The following is a 22,552-nucleotide window of genomic DNA, read 5'->3' on the forward strand; positions in this document are numbered from 1 at the left end:
TGAGGAGCTTTGGTACCAGAAAGAAAAACAAAAAAAATTGAACATTGTGACAGCACGGAAGGATCACGCTTGCTCTCCAGCAATAATCCCTATCCAAAATAGAAACCCCAATGTGGCAGGTAAAGAATTGGATAGCAAGGAAGATGAATGATATGCAAGACAAGGTTGAAAAGCAACACAAATAAACTTCCAAAGAAAGCCAACAAATGAAGGAAGAGATTAACATCTTAAAAAAATAACCAGAGCTTCTAGAATTAAAAAATTCACTTAATGTATTTCAAAATACAATTGAAGACTTTCATCAGCAGCCTAAATCAAACAGAAAAAGAATTTTAGAACTGAAAGACCAGGTTTTCAAGCTAACCTAGTCAAGCAATTTTTTTTTTTTAATTAGAAAAGGAATTAAGTCTTCGAGAAACATGGGATTATGTAAAGCAATCAAACCTATGAAACCCTAGCATTCCTGAGAGAGAAGAAGAAAAAGTAAACAACTCGGAAAGTATATTTGAGATAATAATGCAAAAATAATTCTCTAATTTTGCTAGAGAAATAGGTGTCCAGATGCAAGAATCCAGAGATCACCTATATGATGCTATACAAAACAAACATAACCAAGGCATATAATCACCAGACTGTCCAAGGACAACAACAACAACAAATCTTAAAGACAGGTAGAGTAAAAGGTCATATTCTCAACAGCAACAACAAAAGTCAGGTTAACAGCAATTTCCCAGTAGAAACCTTGTAAGTCAGAAGAGATTGAGGTCTATTGTCAGCATTCTTGGGGAAAAGAAAGAAAGAAAGAAAGAAAAAAACAGGTGATGTACTGCTAAACTAAGCTTTCTAAGCAAAAGAGAAATATTTTCCAGACATATAATCACAAAGGGAACTTATTGCCAATAGACCAACCATATAAAAGATCCATATAGGAGTTCTTAACACAGAAACAAAATAATTATACCTGCTACCACAAACACACACTTAAGTACATAGCCCATAGAATCTATGAAGCAACTACACGGTAGAAACTACAAAGCAACCAGTTAACTTCACAATAGAATTAAAACCTTACATATCATTATTAACTTTGAATGTACATGGTCTAACCTTGAAGGTACATGGTCCTACTTAAAAGGTAGAGGGTGCCAAGTTGGATTAAAAAATAATAATAATAAAAGACCAATCCATCTGCTGTCTTTAAGAGAACCATCTTAAATGTAAGGATACCCATAGGCTTAAAGTGAAAGGTTGGAGAAAGATCTATTATACAAACGGAAAACAAAAAAGAGCAGGGGTCACTATTCCTATATCAGATAAAACAGACTTTAAATCAATGACAGCACAAAAGGGAAAAAGAAGGACATTATATAATGATGATAGGGCATTGCATAATGATAAAGAGTTCAATTCAACAAGAATACTTAACTATTTTAAATATATGCATACCAATGTTGGAGCATAACAATTTATAAAACACATTTTTTTTTTTGTAAAAAGACATAGCCACACAATAACGGGTGGCGGTGGGGTGATGCTGCAACATCTCACGACAGCATTAAAGACATCTATAAGGCAGAAAACTAACAAAGAAATTCTGAACTTAAATTAACACTTGATCAATTGTAATTGATAGACATCTCCAGAGTACTCCACCAATCAACCACAGAATACACATTTTTCTCATCTGCATGCAGAATATATTCCAAGACTGGCCACATGCATTGCCATGAAGCAATTCTCAGAAAATTCAAAAAAATCAAAGTCATACCCACTATACCTTTGGACCACAGGAATAAAAATAGAAATCTAGGCCGGTATGGTGGCTCTTGTCTGTAATCCCAGCACTCTGGGAGGCCGAAGTGGCCGGATCATGAGGTCAGGAGTTTGACACCAGCCTGACCAATATGGTGAAACCCCATCTCTACTAAAAATCTAAAAAAAATTAGCTGGGCATGGTGGTGTGTGCCTGTAATCCGAGCTCCTCAGGAGGCTGAGACAGGAGAATCGCCTTGAACCTGGGAGGTGGAGTTTGTGGTGAGCCCAGATTGAGCTACTGCACCCCAGCCTGGGCAACAGAGTGAGACTCTGTCTAAAAAAAAAAAAAAAAAAAAAGAAAAAAGAAATCTATACCAAGAAGGGCTCTCAAAAACACCTAACTACATAAAAATTAAACAACTTGCTTCTTTTGGGTAAACAAATTAATTAAGATATAAATAAAAAATTATTTGAAATAAAAAAGAGAGACACACATACCAATACCCTGAAATGCAGCAAAGGCAGTGTTAAGAGGAAAGTTCATAGCACTAAAGTCTTATGTCAAGAAGTTAGAATGGTCTCAAATTAACAATCTAACATCACACATAGAAGAACTAGAAAACAAAACAAAAACAAAATAACACCAAAGCAAGTAGAAGAAAATAAATAACTAAAATTATAATGGAACTGAATAAAATTGAGACTCAGAAATTTATACAAAGGATCGCAAAACCAAAAGTTGATTACTTGAAAGGATAAACAAGATAAATAGACCATTAGTTTTATTCACAAAGCAAAAAGAGAGGTTCCAAAAGCACAATTTAAAACAACAAAGATGACCCTACAACTAATCTAACAGAAATACAAAAGATCTTCAGAGACTAATATGACCACATCTATACACACAAACTGGAAAATCTAGAGGAAATGGATAAATCCATGGAAACATAAAGCGTCCAAGATTGAATCAGGAAGAAATTGAAATCCTGAAAGGACCAATATCAAGTTCCAAAATTGAATACAGTAATAAAAAATCTGCCAACCAAAACAGCCCTGGACCAGAAGGATTCACAGCCAAATTCTACCAGATAGCAAAGAAGAGCTGGTACCAATTCTACTAAAACTATTCCAAAAAATTGAGGAGTGACCCCTCCCTAACTCATCCTACAAAGCTACCATCACCCTGATACCTAAATCTGGCAGAGACACAACGAATAAAGACAACTACAGGCCAATATTCCTGATGAACATAGATGCAAAGATTCTCAAAATACTAGCGAACTGAATTCAGCAGCACATCAAAAAGTTAATTCACCATGATAAGTAGGCTTTATTCCTGGGATGCAATGTGGGTACAACATATGCAAATCAATCAACTTGATTCAGAACGTAAACAGAATTACACGCAAAAGTCATATGATTGGCGGGCGGATCACGAGGTCAGGAGATAGAGACCATCCTGGCTAACACATGAAACCCTGTCTCTACTAAACATACAAAAAATTAGCTGCCGGGCACCTGTATGGCATGAACTCGGGAGGCGGAGCTTGCAGTAAGCCTAGATCGCGCCACTGCACTCCAGCCTGGGGGCCAGAGTGAGATTCCATCTCAAAAAAAAAAAAAAAAAAAAAAGTCATATGATTATCTCAGTAGACACAGAAAAAGATTTTGATAAAATTCAACATCTCTTCATTATAAAAACGTTCAACAAACTAGGCATTGAAAAAATTTACCTCAAAATAATAAGAGCCACAAAACCACAGTCAAACATTCTCCTGAATGCGCAAAAACTAGCATTCCCCTTAAGAACAGGAAAAAGACAAGGATGGCATTCTCACCATTCCTATTCAACATGTACTGGAAGTCCTAGTCTGAGCAATCAGGCAAGAGAAGGAAATAAATGCAACCAAATACAAAAAGATAAAATCAAATGTTTCTTTTTCTCTGATGACATGATTACACGTCTAGAAAACCCTATAGACTTTGTCAAACAGCTCCTAAAACTAATAAACAACTCCAGTAAAGTTTCAGAACAAAAAATTAATGTAAAAAAATCAGTAGCATTTCTGTACACCAAAGAAGAAATCGAGAAGGCAATGCTGTTTACAATAAATATAAAAAAGATGCTAAGAATAAATTTGATTGTGAAAAATCTCTACAAGCAAATTTACAATAAATATAAAAAAGATGCTAAGAATAAATTTTACCAAAGATGTGAAAAATCTCTACAAGCAAAATTACAAAACACTGATGAAATAAACTGAAGATAAAACAAATGGAAAAATATACTATACTCATGGAGCTGAAGAATTGATGTCATTAAAATGACCGTGTTGTCCAAAGAAATTTACAAGTTCAACACAATCATTATCAAAATGCCAACACTATTTTTCACAGAATTAGAAAAAGCCGTCCTAAAATTAACATAGAACCAAAAGAGAGTCCAAATAGCCAAAGCAGTCCTAAGCAAAAAGAACAAAGCTGAAGCCATCACATCACCTGACTTCAAAATACATTACAAAACTATAGTTTTGGTATAGTATTGTAGTGTACTACCAAAGTATAGTATTGATAGTATAGTATAGTATAGTATAGTATAGTATAGTATAGTATAGTATAGTATAGTATAGTATAGTATAGTATACGATAGCATAGCACAGTATAGTATAGTAAAGTGCAGTAACCAATGTGTAGTTGACAAGAACTTACATTGGGAAAAGGAAACATATTAGCAGAAAACATTGAGAAAACTCCCCTGGATGTTGGTCTAGGCAAACAATTTATGACTAAGACCTCAAAAGCATAGACAACAAAACCAAGAATAGACAAGAGGGACTATATTAAATCACAAAATTTCCATGCAGCAATGAAAATGAAAACAATTAACAGAAAAAGAGATAAGCTGCTTAATGGGAGAAATTTTTGCAGACTATTCATCCAAAAGGAGACTAATAGCAAGAATATAAAAGGAACTCAACAAAAAGAAAAACAAATAATGATATTAAAATGTGGGCAAAGGACATGGATGCACATTTTGGTTTTTTTTTAATTTGTTATTATTATTATTATTATTATTATTTTTGAGACAGAGTTTCACTCTTGTCACTCAGGCTGGAGTGCAATTGCACGATCTCGGCTCACTGCAACCTCCATCTCCCATGTTCAAGCGATTCCCCTGCCTCAGCCTCCCGAGTAGCTGGGATTACAGGCATGCAACACAATGCCCGGCTAATTTTGTATTTTTAGTAGAGACAAGGTTTCTCCATGTGGGTCAGGCTGGTCTAGAACTCCAACTCCTGACCTCAGGTGATCCGCCCGTCTTGGCTTCCCAAAGTGCTGGGATTATAGGCGTGAGCCACTGCGCCTGGCCATCAATGTACATTTATAAGATGAAGACATACAAATGACCAAGTGGTATATAAAAAGAGGCTCAATCATTAATTATCAGAGAAATACAACTCAAAACCACAATGAGATAACAATTTATCCCAGTTAGAATGGTGATTATTAAAAAGACAATAAATAACAGATGTTGGCAAGCATGCAGAGAAAAGGCAACTTTTGTACACTATTGGTGGGAGTGTAAACTAGTATAGTCAGCATGGAAAACAGTATGAAGATTTCTCAAAAAATTAAAAACAGAATTACCATTTGATCTAATACAACTGCTGGGTATCTTCCCAATGGAAAAGAAATCAACATATGAAAAAGATACTTGGACTCACATGTTTATTGTAGTACTATTTACAATAGCAAAGATATTGAATCAAGCAAAGTGTTCATGAACAGATGACTGGATAAAGAAAATATAGTATATACACACAATGAAATATTTTTCAGCCAGAAAAAAATAGAATCACATCATTTGCACAAACACAGATAAAACCGAAGGTCATTATCTTAATTAAAGTAAGGTAGATACAAAAGACAAATGTCACATGTTCCAGCTTATATGTGGGAGGTAAAAAAACAAACAAACAAACAAACAAAACTTGACTACATGGAAATAGAGAGTGTAAAGTAGATAACAAAGACTAGGAAGGGTCAGTTGGGGGCCGAGGTAGGAGGGATGATGAAAAGAACTGGGTTAAAAGATAAAAACATAAAGTAAGATAGAAGAAATAAATTCAATGCTTGATAGCAGAGTAGGGTGCCCATACTTAAAAATGTATTGCACTCAAGTGATGGATACTGTAGACACTCTGACTAGATAATTATGTCTTATATATATATGTAGCAAGATTTCTCATATATCCTATAAATTTTTACAAATTAAAAAATAGTAAATATTAAAAAAATAAAATACACTGATTTTAAAATATGAGATAATTACTTAAACATTTCTTGAAGGAAGACACACAAGTGGCCAGCTGGCATATTAATAAATGCTCAACATCTCTAATTAGTACAATCCAAATGAAAACCACAGTGAGATTTCACCTAATATCTGTCAGAAAGATTGTTATCAAAAAAACAAGAGAGAGGTATCAGCAAGAGCATGTAGAAGTTAGAACCCTTACACTCTGTTTATTTATTCCCCCAAATGGTTCCCCTTTTCTGCTTTCTTTAGGTATTTATAAATTTTTTAGTATTCCATTTATATGAATCCAATGTGATTTTAATTATATCTTTGAATAATATTTTAGTGATTGTTCTAGGAAATAAAGAATATATACTTCATTTTTCCAGTGTATTTAAAATGAATATTTTACCATTTCACTTTGATCATTGAAATTATATTACCATATAGATTCCTTTATACCCCCCTAAGTGATAGTTGTCTCATATATTTCTGTACATTGAAAATTACAGGAAATGTTGTTTTGTTTTAAATGCCAAACATTATTTTAAGGAACTCAGGCTCAGCATCATTTCACTGCTACTTTGAATTCTCATGTCTTTTCCTACTCCACCTGTTGCTATTTATTTTTTCCAGCATTTTCAATCAGCTAGGCCACTCCTCTGCCTAGATATTACATTTGAGTTCAAAGAGAGTGAGAGAGGCATGTGTGATTTCCACCAGAAATCAGAACCTGACTGGTAGTCTTTTAACTACAAATTTAATGTTTTATAGTTCTACAAATATTTGAGTTTTCTGCTTCATTTTGTGATAGCATCAGTTGGTATTTAAATAAAATTTTATATTTTACTAAGTGTCAAATGTATTAGCATGATGGTTATAATATTCCTTCATTGTAAGTTAAATGCTTGTTGAAAGTTTAATGGTGTCTATTATTTCATAATTGATAATAGTAAGTATTGTTCTCTTTTTTTTCTTAGAAATACTTCTTGAGATTTAGAAATTTAATCTGTTCAAAGCATTACATTTTGAATGATTATTTTTTATTCTTTTTGACCAAGTCATTGATTTATTTCCTTCTTTATACTTACTTTAACTAAATGAAATTTTCTTTACAAATTTAAACATTTAAATCTACACATTTACCAATAAGGAGCACTTTATATGTAAAGAACATTAACAAACTTTGGGATGTATGTTGTTCACTATCATTTGATTTGAAATATTTTCTAAGTTATATAGTTTTATATCTGATTCATGAGTCCTTTATAAACGCTATTAATTTCTAAATATTTGCATATTTATAAATATATTATTTTTATTAATAATTTAATAGCAGTTTGATCAAAGAAAATACTCTGTTACTTCAATCCACTGACATTTATTGAGAGTTGTTTATGTACTGGTGTATGTTCTATCTTGGTAAATATTTCATGTACATTAAAAAATGTTTATTATGCAATTATTAAATATAGTGGTTAATAAATGTAAATAAACATAAATTAAGTCTTTTTTTGGTGATTTTGTTTAAATCTCCTATATTCCAACTTAGATTTTTGTTCTTTTTTAGTCAATTACTGAGAGAATTATTAAATTTTCCAAAATATGTGTTTATAGAAAACTGCCCTTTCAAAAAGGAAAATTTAACTTTAGTATTTACAGTCATTACTCTTAGAGCCCTCAAAATTAAGTGAATTTCTTTCTTTTTTTCTTTTAAAGTAATATCAGAAAATAAATAATTTCCATTTAATGATTGGTTTCAAATATATTCTTAATATTCATTAATAAATTTGTTCAAGTAACATTGGCATCTGACTCTATCATATTATTCAACATATTTTACCTGATAATATAATCTGAAGAATGAAATGACAGTATATTTTTAAGGATCTCTTAATTATATTAACATATTTCAGATTAAAATGAATATATATACACATATCATGTAAAATATGACATTTGGAACATTTCTCATATAATGGTAAATGAGTTAACATATTACTGCATAGAAACAATCATAATAAACAGGCAGAAAGTTATATTCTGAGATGCCTTTAGGGCTCATAGTCTAAATGGTTATGATTTTGTGCCATTTTGGAATAATCAAAGGAATTCCCCGAAATAGTGATGGAGTGTCAACTCATTTCCAGTCAGTTTTGTTAGGGTCTGTGTGGAAGGGAAACCAATTCAAAATACTACAATTTGTTTGACCTCATGGCTAGAGCAAAAATGATGTTTTAGACACCTTTATAAATAACAGTGCCAGCAACTTAGACTCCATATTAGTTTATTAATTGGTTAATTTATTGCCTACTAGTCTACTGCAAGCCTTGTAATGTGGCTTTAATGATAGATGGCAGTTCAGGTAGTTCAGTTCTGTGAAATACAGATTTCCTAAGCAAAATTATCAGAATAGCTAATAATACTATAGTTAGCAAACCAATTATTTAAAAATCTACATAAAGGGTCTGACATGTTCAGAAAGATAGGAAATTTCTTTATTTTCTTTCAATCTTTTGTCATTGCATGATTTCTTGCAAAACTATTTTGGTTCAGTTAAGGTTGTCTCTTTCCATTCTCAATAGAAGAATAAAATGTCAACTTGGCACCTGGGTAGTGACAAACATGCTATAAAGCATATCCGTATAAATCATTTCCAAGCACCAATTTACATAGTAATTGTGTTCATGTCAGCATATTCAATTTTCAATGGCTGGTTTTAGTCACACTGTTTTTCTATTCTAATCTTGCCCATGTCAGTTACCTTTGATAAGGCAGTGATATCTAGTAATTTATTTTGCTTTTGACAGGTCTGAAAAATTAGTCTGGACTACCAAGTATATGTGAGCATGTTTGAATGAGGGGGTCATTATTATTTATTTATCCATGCAGTTATCCCTTTGTTTGCTCACTTATTCTATAGAAACCTATTTTGTAAATTGACATTTTATTTAGTAATCTAATTAAAATGTTATGTCTTATGATATTTTACGTCTTTACTGAAGGATGAAATAATTTGTTGTGTTCCTGCAGCCACGTATTCATGAAGCATGGCAGAAATATAGTGGGTATGTAGGCTGTTACTTTTTAAATAAATTTGAAAAGATTTCTGCCATTATTTTTCGGAATATTTTTTCTACTATTAACTCATCTCCCATCCTTCAGAAATGCCCCTTATATACATGTTGGTTTGCTTGATGTTGTCCTGCATTTATCTGAGTCTGTGTTTATTTTTCTTCATTCTTTTTTCTTCTTATTCTCCATTGATATGGTTTGGCACTGTGTCCCCACCCAAATCTCATGTAGCATTATAATTTCCAATGTTGAAGGTGGGGCCTGGTGGGAGGTGACTGGATTATGGGGGTGGTTTTTACCGGTTTTGTACCATCCCTCTAGTGCTATCTCATAGAATTCTCACGAGATCTGGTTGTTTAAATGTGTGTAGCCCCTCCACCTTCACACTCTCTCTCCTGTTCTACCACGTGAAGAAAGTGCCTACTTACCCTTCCACCATGACTGTAAGTTTCCTGAGGCTTCTCCAGCCATGCTTCCTGTACAGCCTGCAGAACCATGAGTTAACTTAAACTTTTTTCCTTATAAATTACCCAGTCTCAGGTAGTTCCTCATAGTAATGTGAGAAGGAGTTCATACATTCATATTCCACAATCTCTATTTGCCTTCAGTGTTGGTGTTATAGGTGGTGAATCTGTATGGGTCTGTGGCAACCTTAATTCTTACCTCTTCGGAAGAAAGAATTCGACCGAGGGGGCGTAAGGTAGAGTGAAAGACCAAGGCAAGTTTTAGAGCAGAAGTGAAAGTTCATTAAAAAGCTTTAGAGCAGGCGTGAATAGAAGTCACCTACACATGGAAGAGGGCCAAGTGCATGACTTGAGTGATCAAGTACATGGTTTGACCTTTTGACTTGGGGTTTCATATGTTGGCATGTTTCTAAGATCTTGCATGACTTCTCCCCTGATTCTTCCCTTGGGTGGGCTGTTCGCATGCAGTTTGTTTACTGGAGTTGTATGAATGCTCACTTGAGGCGTTCTTCTCTTACCAATCTGAATGTTCCTAGAGGGTCATATACCAGTTAAACTCCACCATTTTGCCTCTTTGTGTGCATGGCTTGAGTTCACTTGCCCAGCTCCTGAGATCTTATCAGGAAGCTGCTGATCACCAGTTTCAGTTGTTTCTCTCTATTAGAAGACTGCCTTTCCCTGGTGCCACCTGTGAACAATTATTATCTTAGAAAGACAGTTTAATAACTGCCTGACCATCACCTGATGGTTGCCTGACATTTCTGGTGGTGGAAGATTCTCTCCTGCCCTGCTCATGTCTGCCTGACTACCTACTGTAACATTGATATTTCTTCCTTCTATCAGTTGCAATCTTCTCTTAAGCCACTCAAAATAACTTTTTATTTTCGCTATTGCAGCCTTCAACTCTAGAAGTTTTGTTTGGGCTTTTTTGTTGTTTTCTAATTTCTCTCTTTATTTATGTTGTCTATTTAATGAAACATTATCATAATACCTTTCTTTGTTTCTTTTATTATGTTTCCTTTAGTTCAGTGGAGGTATTGATGATGGCTAGTTTGGAGTCTTTTCTGTTATATTTAATCTCTGATTTCTCTCACAGAGAGTTTGTATTACCTGCCTTTTTATTATTTTGGGGGGTCACACTTTACTGTTTCTTTGCATGGCTTATATGTTTTTGTTGGTAACAGGATATTTCAGATGATATATTTTAGCCACTCTAAGTACTGATTATTCTACCTCCCACTTGGACTTGTTATTGTTATTTGCTTGTTTTTTTTTTAGTAACTGGCCTGACTACCGCAGCCCCCACCACCCAACCCCTACATCCATGGGGGATATGTTCTACAACCCTTAGTAGAAGCCTAAAACTGCAGATAGTACCTAACTCTATATTTATTAGTATTTTCCAGTACAGACACACCTATTATAAAATTTAATTTATAAATTTGGCAGAGGAAGGGATTAACAACAGTAACTAATAATAAAATCAAACAATTATAACAATATACTGTAATAAAAATTATGTTGATATGGTCTCTCTCTCCAAATACTTTATTGTACTGTACTCACTTATTTTTTGACTATGACCACAGGTAAATAAAGCCTCAAAAAGTGAAATCACAGATAAAAGAAAACCACTGTATTTTGGTGAAGTCTGTTTCTTTTCATCACATGGTTAAGTCTCCTGCGTGGGGAGCTGTGGCTTTGGGAACGCCCATATTCAGCCTGAGATGACAGTGGTATTTGCAGGGGTTTCTTTCTCTCTTTCCTGACCACATCCCGCTGTTAAATACCACTAATTGCTGGTTGATTGCTTTCTTGTTTTTAACAATCTCCTAGGATATAAATTGTTCTACACACGAATCTATTCGATTTGTGGCTCATTTGAAGGATTAGTTTTTGAAGTCTCTCTGTGATATTTGTTCTGACACCAGAAGGCATCCTCCCAAGTTTCTCATTCTTTATTTCTCCATTGCAGAATGGCTGGCCTACAGTCTAGGCTGTGTCTTCATAAATATACAAACCACCACCATCCAGTTACTTTTCATCACAGTCTCCGCTGTTTTTCAGAGTGACCTTAGGTTTGAACTTCTTTTCAACATTGCATAGAGAAGTTCAAGTTGGGAAGATATTTGGTGCTATATGTTTTGTGCCTTGCTTCTCTCTCAGGCAAAATCTCTGAAGCAAAGCTCTGGAGATAAGGGTGGGGACAAGGCCAAGATACCTGGAAAGACAACCTGCTCTAGAAAGTGAGCACTCAGAGAGAGGGGACTAGTAGCCTGAGAACGTCTCTGCTTGCATCACTCACGTGAAACCACCACATCACAAACTGGGCAAAATATAATAAGGGCCTGAAGTATTGTCAGCATGCTATACCTGACGTAGAGCCTCTATTTCATGTGTGGTGGCTAAGAGGAAGAAGAGATGCCCACCTCTGTACTATGATTACCCAAGGCTTTCTCTTAGTAACAGGAAACAAGGAGCAGGATGAGAGATACTGAAGTCCTGCTCCTCCTAGGTAAATAGCTCTTGGATTCGGAGTGAGGCCAATAGAAAGCCCTGTGTTCTTGGTTGCATCTGTCTGAAGGAGTGTCTCTGACTTGTTCAGCTGGGAGAGAAGGATAGAGTGGTCTTCTTTCAGATACTACAAACTACTTTCTTACCAAATTTTCATAAATTGTCTTGAATAGATGTTTATTCCCTTTCTATTTGCCTTTAGGACCATTTCAAGAGACTTACATATTTTTAAAAAAATAATTTTCACCAGCTTCATCAGGGAGCAAGTCAGGGGAGTACTTTATGCTGACACGCCAGAGTCAACCTTTGGATGACTTATTTATAAACTCATCTAAGTGCCTGTCACTCATATGCTTAATAAATAATTGTCAGATAACTAAAAATGTGCTTTGGGTAAGAGCACATTTGTTATTGAAAAATACTTATCAGGATTTCTAATCTTGATAAAGTATGTTTTAAGATAACGATTTAAGATACAATTTATAGATAAGTTTTTCTTTTGTAAAATCAAGTACAATTATCTGTGAATATTTGAGAATGAAATTAATAGTTTTTAAGTGCACATTTAAAAATTCAAATCAAGAATCTTTATAAATGATATAAATTTATTAAAAATTTAAATGATTTCCTCTGTACTATGGTAACATGCACATTGATGGTTCAACCAATTCTGTTTAATGATTAAGTTCAAGAGAATATGTGATATATCTACTTTAGTTTTTTAATTTGAATGAGCATTAGATTTACAGATTATCCTTTTGCCGAAATCACATTTATTAACGCCATTGTTTGGCATCACAATCTAAGCGCTATTGATTACTTTGACAATAGTTTAAGATTACATGGCTTGCTGATTTGGAAAGGAAGCTCCAGCATTCTCTTTAAAACAGCAGAATTTTCTTACAGACTCATTCTTTATTGTATATAACCTAGAATCTTAAATCACTGTCTCTCATTTCAGTAAACTTCTGTGGGTAGGAGTAAAAAGAGGAAGGGCAAAATTTAGAAATACAGTTGCTAGATAAACCTTACAGACCAACGTATATGATTACATCAAATTTTCAGATTTTTTTCTTTAAAGAGTTAAAATTATGAATCTATTTCTCAAACCTACACTTTTAGTTTTATTTGATGCTTATCATAAGATTACAAAGGATATTCTTTGATATTCAACACACATGATTTCGAAGCAGTTATAGTTTATTTTCAGATTTTTTTTTTGCATGTGCACTATTTTCCCATTGTTATCCTTTTAGACTGCAGTTCCCTTATCCTTGTCCTCGTTCAGTCTTTTTGTTGTTGTTGTTGTTGTTGTTGTTGTTGTTGTTGTTTTGGTGGGAATGGAGTTTCACTCTTGTTGCCCAGGCCAGAGTGCAATGGTGCGATCTCGGCTCACAGCAACCTCCGCCTCCTGGGTTCAAGTGATTCTCCTGCCTCAGCCTCCAGAGTAGCTGGAATTACAGGCGCCCGCCACCACACCCAGCTAATTTTTTCTATTTTTAGTAGAGATGGGGTTTCACCATGTTAGCCAGGCTGGTCTCGAATCCCTGACCTCGTGATCCACCTGCCTCAGCCTCCCAAAGTGCTGGGATTATAGGCATGAGCCATGGCGCCCGGCCTCATTCAGCCTTTCAAAGATCCAGCCTCATGGTCTGTCAGTCACTCCAAAAAGCTTAATGTCTAACAAGTCTTAAACTGTTATCTCTCAAAGGAAGATTTTTGTTTCACTAGGGACACACCTCTTAGTTACAGTGATAAACATCTTTTGTCTCTTTCAGGCTTTAGTCAAGAATGAGAGGTATATCTAAATTTTTGTTGTTGTTATTTAGTTATGGCTTTCTGTAATGACTCTTAGAACTTATGTACTAATGTCTGTATTACTGTGCATGCAATTGGTTTTCAAAAAATATTGAAGGGTACTCACTTAAATAACAGTTCTGAAAGATGGCTTCCACCTGATTCTAGCCATTCCTTCTTTCAATCTGCTGCTTATCATTTAATTGTTTTATTTTTTAAGTAATATTTAGATGTACCCTAGGCTGGAATAGAGTTTGATTTAAAGGATACATTTCCCATCTCTATCTCTGTGGCAACATTCACACCTAATTGGAGTGCATGAACAGTCATTTTAGCTTATTTTGCTTCTGAATTCACTTGTAAACTTGTTGAATGAAGGTACTTAATCAAGTTCACAAGGATATCATAATAAAAATGGAAAAGGCAATCAACCAGTGCTATTCACTTTTTACGTGGTTTTTGAAATCGAGAAATATAAAAAATTATCCTTGCTTATTTTTGGATGGTTAAACTCAAATATGTTTGCCAATAAGTTCTAGAATTACAAAGACAAGAGTCAAAATGGATTACATTTTTCTATTGTGCATAAAAATAAAATAAAAACTATTCATAGTATATTTACTAAATCTTATTTGAAAGAAATTGAATACATATTTATTCTTCCTAATAAACTCAGAATTGACTCATAAAATCTATGTATTTACAATTTAAATTTTGAAATTAGAATATACTGGGTCTCCTTATATTTTACATCTCCATGATATGACTGGAAAATAAAAAAGGGAATCAGAAAGATCATTATCAGAAGACAAAGAAACAACTGAATAGATCATGCTATCGTTGATTTGGTAAACCTCGTCCCAATTTTAATAATCTTAGTACATGGTGAACCTGCAGAAACTTGCATCCCTGCTTATGGAAATGAGCACATAAACATTCAAAATTGCCATTTGACTTGTTCAGCATCACAATGCAAGTCATGCAAGTCAATATATTAGAATCATTATTCAATATACTTCATGGAAGGCAAGAGTATTTAGAATATAAGGCACTGAAAAATCAAGAGTTTGCTCAAAATTCTGTATATGTTGAGAAATAGCCTATAGTGCTTACTTTGTAAGTACTTCATGTAAGTACGGGTAAGTGTATACTATTTATCACAGGAGGAGACTCCTTTTCTCTACAGATGTTCCCATGTGGCAGGACAGTCGTTAGACAAACACACCTGGCCTTTCTCCACCTTCTCAGAGTTTCTTTCCAGGAGAAAGAGATTTGTGGGTTTGGGTTACAAAGGTTACTGCAGTTGGCCAGCTCCATCTTCATTTTTTTCTGCTTTGGAACCTGCTTGCCTTCAGAGATCAGTCATCTTATTCTGCCATCCACGACTTAAGTGTGACAATCTCGCTTAAGTTATCCAGCAATGTCTGTGACTTGAAGACTGAATGTGCCTCATTCTGGACTTCACTATTGAGTATAATACTTGGCCTATATCTAAACCATGCTCACCAATAGAATTTCAACAATAATAAAGAGAATGTTTTCATAGCAAATCCTTTCTAGGGCCGTCTCTCAAATGGTTCTGAAACTACAGGAAACAGGGCTACATTAGTCTGGTATAACTGAAGCCCTACTGAAAACAATCATACAATCCAAGAGGTTGTAAAGATTCTCTTAGACAGAAATAGTTTTAGCTTCATGGCTTTGACAATCAGTGGAGTACTGAGTGTTGAGAGAACACTCTGTGATACCTCATACTCCATTTATTGTCAAATCATGAAGCTAAAACTATTTCTACCTGGGCAATACTAGTGATATAAAAAAATGATAAAAAGTCACAGTACAAAGTGAGACTATATTAATTTTAAAATATCTCAGCTACTCAGCCACATTAGAAGTCTATCTCGGGTAACATGTATGTGCATAAATATTTATCTATATAAACACATAAACTTTTATAACAGCCAAAAGAAAAATGAAACTCATATCAAAGATGCATTTACCCAAAATTGCTGTGAAGCCTACTTCAACTCTCCTATTAGAATGGTTCTTCTATCTCTTTATGTCAATTATTGCTTTTTTCATAGATATGACTTTTTCTTACCCACATTAATTACATTAATTATCTCATGCTTATAGGGTATTTGTGATAACTTTTGATGAATTTTTCCATATCCAGGAAATAACACTTGCTTAAAAATTCTTCAATTTTATCTTAGCAACAACATATTCATGCACAAATTTATTAGAGTTTCTTTTCTATATAGGCCATTCTTACATAGTTTTCTATTTCCCTATGTTATATGTATATTTCAAATAGATGTCTTATGTCTCCCATCCTGAACTATAAGTTAAATAAGGTGCTCCATAGCATGCAAAGCATATATGTGACATCTCAGGTAGATGACTAAATACAAAGACGTGGCAAAATCAATATACAAGTGGAGAAAAGCTTAAAGTGTGGCAAAATAAAACCAGGCCACCGAGATATCCATTGACTTGACATTTGTCATACAGAAGTGCTCATTGTAAAATTCTTATCAACAGTGTATTAAATAAAATATAAAGATAAGATGTTCTAAAGGGAGATTCAGGCTGATCACAGGCACTATGGATACAGACATGACTTGGCACTAACAGAGGAAGGGAGTGAATATTTAAAATACATCAAGTATGTGATCAAAAATATGTATAAAAATCAACCAGGGTCAGGCACAGTGGCTCATGCCTATAACCCCAGCACTTTGGGATGCCAAGGCAGGCAGATGGAGGTTGGGAGTTTGAGACCAGCCTGACCAACATGGAGAAACCCTGTCTCTACTAAATGTACAAAATTAGCCAGGCGTGGTGGTGCATGCCTGTAATCCCAGCTACTTGAGAGGCTGAGGCAGGAGAATTGCTTGAACCCCAGAGGCAGAGGTTGCAGTGAGTTGAGATTGTGCTGTGACATTCCAGCCTGGGCAACAAGAGTGAAACTCTGTCTCAAAAAAAATAAAAATAAAAATAAAAAATCAACCAAAAGTGTAGGGCTAGGTATATATAAAAAAAGGTTTAAAAAATTGTACCTACCAAAGCATAGATAGTGTAAGAAACTGAAACAATTTGTAAGATAGAGAGATGTTAAGAGCATTTGGAAGAAATACTAAAAAAAATAAAAACAAAAGTAAAAAGCTTGAAATTTATTTTTTGGATAAAAGTAAGACTGATCAGTTGCGGGAAGTCAGGGACCCCAAATGGAGGGACCGGCTGAAGCCATGGCAGAAGAACATAAATTGTGAAGATTTCATGGACATGTATTAGTTCCCCAAATTAATACTTTTATGATTTCTTACACCTCTCTTTACTGCAATCTCTGAACATAAATTGTGAAGATTTCATGCATCCTTATTACTTCCACAATCAATACCCTTGCTATTTCCTATGCCTGTCTTTACTTTAATCTCTTAATCCCATCATCTTCGTAAACTGAGGAGGATCTATGTTGCCTCAGGACCCTGTGATGATTGCATTAACTGCAAAATTGTTGGTAGAGCATGTGTGCTTGAACAATATGAAATCTGGCACCTTGAAAAAAGGAACAGGATAACAGCAATGTTCAGGGAACAAGGGAGATGGCCTTGGACTCTGACTGCCAGTGAGCCGGGTGGAACAGAGTCACATTTCTCTTCTTTCAAAAGCAAATAGCAGAACTATCGCTGAATTCTTTTTCTCAGCAAGGAACATCCCTGAGAAAGAGAATGCACCCCTGAGGGTAGGTCTATGAACGGCCCCGTGGGGTCAACCGTCTTTTATGGTCGAAGCTGAAGGGATGAAATAAGCCCTGGTCTCCTGTAGCGCTCCCAGGCTTATTAGGGCAAGGAAATTCCTGCCTAATAAATTTTGGTCAGACAAGTTGTTTGCTCTCAAACCCTGTCTCCTGATAAGATGTTATCAATGACAATGCATGCCCGAAACTTCATTAGCAATTTTAATTTCGCCCTGTCCTGTGGTCCTTTGATCTTGCCCTGCCTCCATTTGCTTTGTGACACTTCATTACCTTGTGAAGCATGTGATCTCTGTGACCCACACCCTATTCATACACTTCCTCCCCTTTTGAAAATCACTAATAAAAACTTGCTGGTTTTACGACTCAGGGAGCATCACGGAACCTGCAGACATGTAATGTCTCCCCCAGACACCCAGCTTTAAAATTTATCTCTTTTGTACTCTTTCTCTTTATTTCTCAGACCAGCCAATGCTTAGGGAAATAGAAAAGAATCCATGTTAAATATCGGGGATGGGGTTCCCCCAATACTGATCAAGTTATTGCACACATGCCAATATACTGTCTTTCATCTATGGCTCGTAATTAAGGATATCTAGTGCTGATTTGGAAATAATAAAGACAAAAAAGCAGTTTATTTTTATACTAGTGAAGAAGAAATGAATCAGGAAATTTCTTTTAAAAATATCTATGCATTAGGATTTCTGAAATAACTTGTCTTAAATATTCTGCATAGTGAACTAGAATGTGCACTACATATCAAAACATATAAAACCATGATTTTTTTAAACTAAATATGAGAATATGAAAGAGTGCAGAGCATTTAAATATACAGGGAGTGACCAACATAGTTTATCACATGGCATAAGTCCAGCTAGTATGCTTTAGAATAAGTTCGAGTTCAGTTAAATGTCAAGATAGGAGTCCCCATATCTTCCATTGCAAAATCCTAGAATAAAGAAAAATAAACTCTTCCCTGCTAGCACTCTGAGACTGTAGTTTCGGTTGGCTTACTGAAAAGGAAAAGTTTCTTAGAACTGTTATGTTTTATTTTAAAAGTCATACAATGTTTGCATTCTGTTCTATAGATTGTATTAATATAAAAATGCTATGGTCCATCACTTTCAGCCTAGTTAAATAGATAATACTGAAATATGTCACAAGTTTATCTTATAATTTCAAAGAGCACTTACACAGAGCTGCATACTCTTGTGGTTAAATGTACCTGCCTTTGGTGAAGCACAGATGAAACAAAAAGCATAATACTTTAAACAATGGGAACCTGTAAGACATTCTTTGGCTCTCCGTTTCCTGCAGGTGGAGCACTGGCAAAATCAGAGGTGACATCAGACTCCTCTTCCAGTATTGCTAAGAGTCAAATACTGACCTCACCAAAGTCAACCTTATTCTTGGTAGTATCAGGCTTAACATTTTATTTTTATCCATTTCAAACCCTCTCAAGGTTTTTGTTGTTGTTGTTGTTTGTTTGTTTTCATATTTTTTCTTTTTTTTCTTACTACTTGACCACTTGTCCTATTAAATATCCAGCCTTAGTAACTAAGTTGGAATATTATCACAGATTATATTTTGGCCATATTTTTCTTCTGTAACATTTATTATAATGCTTTCCTCATACTGCAAATTCAGTAACCCTAATAAAAATTTCAGAATTTATTTTACATCTTTCCATTTTTTTCCCCATTATTACATGAGAAGATCTTTTCTTAAAAGATGGTGATCACACTAAAAATAATCTTTGAGAAGAATGGGAATAACTGCCTTCTTTTGACTTCAGTGATTTTCTGCACTGTTTCTAAACTTGTCATTATTTCCACTTGAATACACATTAAGAGATTGAGATTAGAAGTGTGGGGGTGAGGGCCAGGCACGATGGCTCACGCCTGTAATCCCAGCACTTTGAGAGGCTGAGGCGGGCAGATCACAAGGCCAGGAGATCGAGACCATCCTGGCTAACATGGTGAAACCCCATCTCTACTAAAAATACAAAAAATTAGCCAGGCATGGTGGCGGGCGCCTGTAGTCCCAGCTACTCGGGAGGCTGAGGCAGGAGAATGGCGTGAACCTGGGAGGCGAAGCTTGCAGTGACCCGAGATCATGCCACTGCACTCCAGCCTGGGCACCCCCAAAGTGTGGGGGCAGGGAGGAACTGGATAGATAGAAATTATTCTCTTAGCATATTTATTATGCCAACAATGCAATTTAATGCATCTTTGATTATATGCAATTAGGTATTAAAATTTCTCGTAACTAGACATGTTCTTGGTCAGTGAGAATTACTGTAGATAATTTCAGGTAACCTGGGGATAATTTGGCTGGTTAAAAAGCCTGCGTTAATATATAAAGCACTCAATTTAGGAAAAAAATGATTTGTTCTTCACATTAGTCCTCTGTTTAACTATATTGGGAAATGCAACTTCATATAAAACATGAGGAGAAAAACAGTAATTACTTCATAATTTTAAATAAATTTCTAAAGATACAAAATGGCAACTAGAAAATAGTTTTTCAAACCATAATGTACTGATATTTTTCTAAAGGGTCAATTATCTTTGCACAAAGTTAAGGAGTTTTATTTGCTTTAAATTACTGGTTTAATTTAGATTTCTAATTCTTATTTTAATTAGTTGCCCTGTTTTTTTTTCCTTTTCTCTCTCTCACACCAGGGTTTCCAAAGGAAACTTGTTGGGTTGTTGTGGGTGGAAGGATAGCTGTATTAGTACAGTTAGATAGATTTATCAGATACAGGTGCCAATAGTACATTCCAGATTTTTATCACTTTCCATGTTCTCGGTATCCTTTGGTGTTGTTTACGCTATCAGGTAAATGATAACACAGTAAAATGAAAAGCACAGTAAGTGATGTTAGAGGTAGATGGGGGTGGGTAGAGAAAAGATGGATTTTGGGTAAGTATATATAGTACTATAATTTAAACTATAATATGCAGTTACAATTCAATACAAAGTGAACTCCCTGTCAATAGACAAGCTACTTTAGATCAAGTTCATAAAGTGACAGGAAATGGAACCAACAATCATTACTTTTTTTTTTTTTTTTTTTTTTGAGACGGAGTCTCGCTCGGTCACCTGGGCTGTAGTGCAGTGGCCGGATCTCAGCTCACTGCAAGCTCTGCCTCCCGGGTTTATGCCATTCTCCTGCCTCAGCCTCCCCAGTAGCTGGGACTACAGGCACCCGCCACCTCGCCCAGCTAGTTGTTTTTTTTTTTTTTTTTTTTGTATTTTTTAGTAGAGACGGGGTTTCACCGGGTTAGCCAGGATAGTCTCGATCTCCTGACCTCATGATCCGCCCGTCTCGGCCTCCCAAAGTGCTGGGATTACAGGCCTGAGCCACCACGCCTGGCCTCATTACTTATTACTTTTGGATTATGGATACATTCATTTAGGGTATTCTTTATGAAAATGGAACTAAATCTGTCTGGGGTGAGAATTAAGTTCATAGAAGACATGCACATGTAGACAGTTCTGGTAGCTCTAATAACCAGCAAAAAATATTTGCTTTGTAATTTACATGATCAAAAGTTTAAAGTATGGACATTGTCTTAAAATATTTCATTTTAATGCGTTAACACAGTCAACAAAAACTTGTATTTAATATTTTTCAGAATTATTTTGAAATGTTAATGGTTACTCCAATTTAGATCAAGTATATTTAAGATGATGCAATATGAGTTTTATCAAAATTATTGGGATAAAATATTTGGTTACATATCTCACAGTGATACACATTTAAAAAAACAATCAAAAGATAAAACAAACAAACCAAAAAAACCCACCCTGATCACTGATGTGCTGATACTCACTTAGCATGACGAATATCTGGCAGAGATCTCTCTAGAGCAATGTTGTTGCTGACGAAAATATTAAAACCATTTTCCCTGTAAGCTGAGTCATCATGGTCCTCTTCAGTAAGGGGGTAAGGTTTCCCATGTTCACCTTTCCCTAGCAGGAGAAAACAAAATGAGACTATCATCTCTCTAAAAGCCATTTTATCTTCTAGAACAGATATGAAGACTGGAATGTGTATCATCACCTATTGCTGTGCTCTACAGAAGGAGCTAGTACTAAGATTTTATTATATTATTTTATTTCAATTGCCTTTAAGTAAACGAAATATACTCAATATAAAAAGCAAACAACACAGAAGTAGAAAGTGTAATCTCACATTGCTGAACCACTGTCAAAATTTTTAGTGTATGTTTATTAATACTTGTATGCAGACTCTAATACATATACTGATTTGTAATTTGACTTTTTCCAGAATAATTGTATACTTTTCATTTACTTTCAATACTTGATGTTATTTGATATTATTTCAATTTATACCATTCCACTGAAAACACACTCTTATTTCTAATTTTCCCATTACAATGAAAATCTTTACTTTTCACAGTTATGCGTTTTTGAAAGGGAAGCATAAATTCCTAGAAATGGAATTACTGAGATATCTTTAAAGTACTTATAAGAGTTTTGACACATCCTGAGACACATTGTAAATTTCCACTATATATTCCTCGTATTTTAATTTGACATTTCTTGATTAGTACGAATTAATAATTTCTTATATTTTTATTGTTGGTATTTCTTTCACTGTGAAATGACTGTTCAAGCATTTTTAAAAACAATTTTTGTTTTTTTACATACTATTTTATATTTTTGTTAATTATATATGCTGCAAATATTTTATTTTATTAAATCTAATTAATTTTTTAATCCAGATTTTATTTTTTCTTTTATAATTTCTCATTTTATATTTTACATATTTACAAAGAAGGTCTTCCCTAGTCCAATATCATTTTTAGTATCCATTTAAAAACTCAGAGTTTTATTTTATCTATTAAAATTTTTGAAA

General features: G+C 34.6%; 1 protein-coding gene across 1 annotated transcript in view; it reads right to left on the reverse strand.

The window, feature by feature from the left end:
• Positions 1-22,552, reverse strand: part of GALNTL6 (polypeptide N-acetylgalactosaminyltransferase like 6) — a 1,222,618-nt gene that overhangs the window by 712,970 nt on the left and 487,096 nt on the right. The window contains exon 3 of the mRNA XM_023226155.2: positions 21,504-21,642. Coding sequence (XP_023081923.1) covers positions 21,504-21,642 — 139 coding nt within the window. The remainder of the gene's footprint in view (positions 1-21,503; positions 21,643-22,552) is intronic.

This window comes from Piliocolobus tephrosceles, chromosome 3 (genome assembly GCF_002776525.5).
Source record: "Piliocolobus tephrosceles isolate RC106 chromosome 3, ASM277652v3, whole genome shotgun sequence".
NCBI classification, from domain to species: domain Eukaryota; kingdom Metazoa; phylum Chordata; class Mammalia; order Primates; family Cercopithecidae; genus Piliocolobus; species Piliocolobus tephrosceles.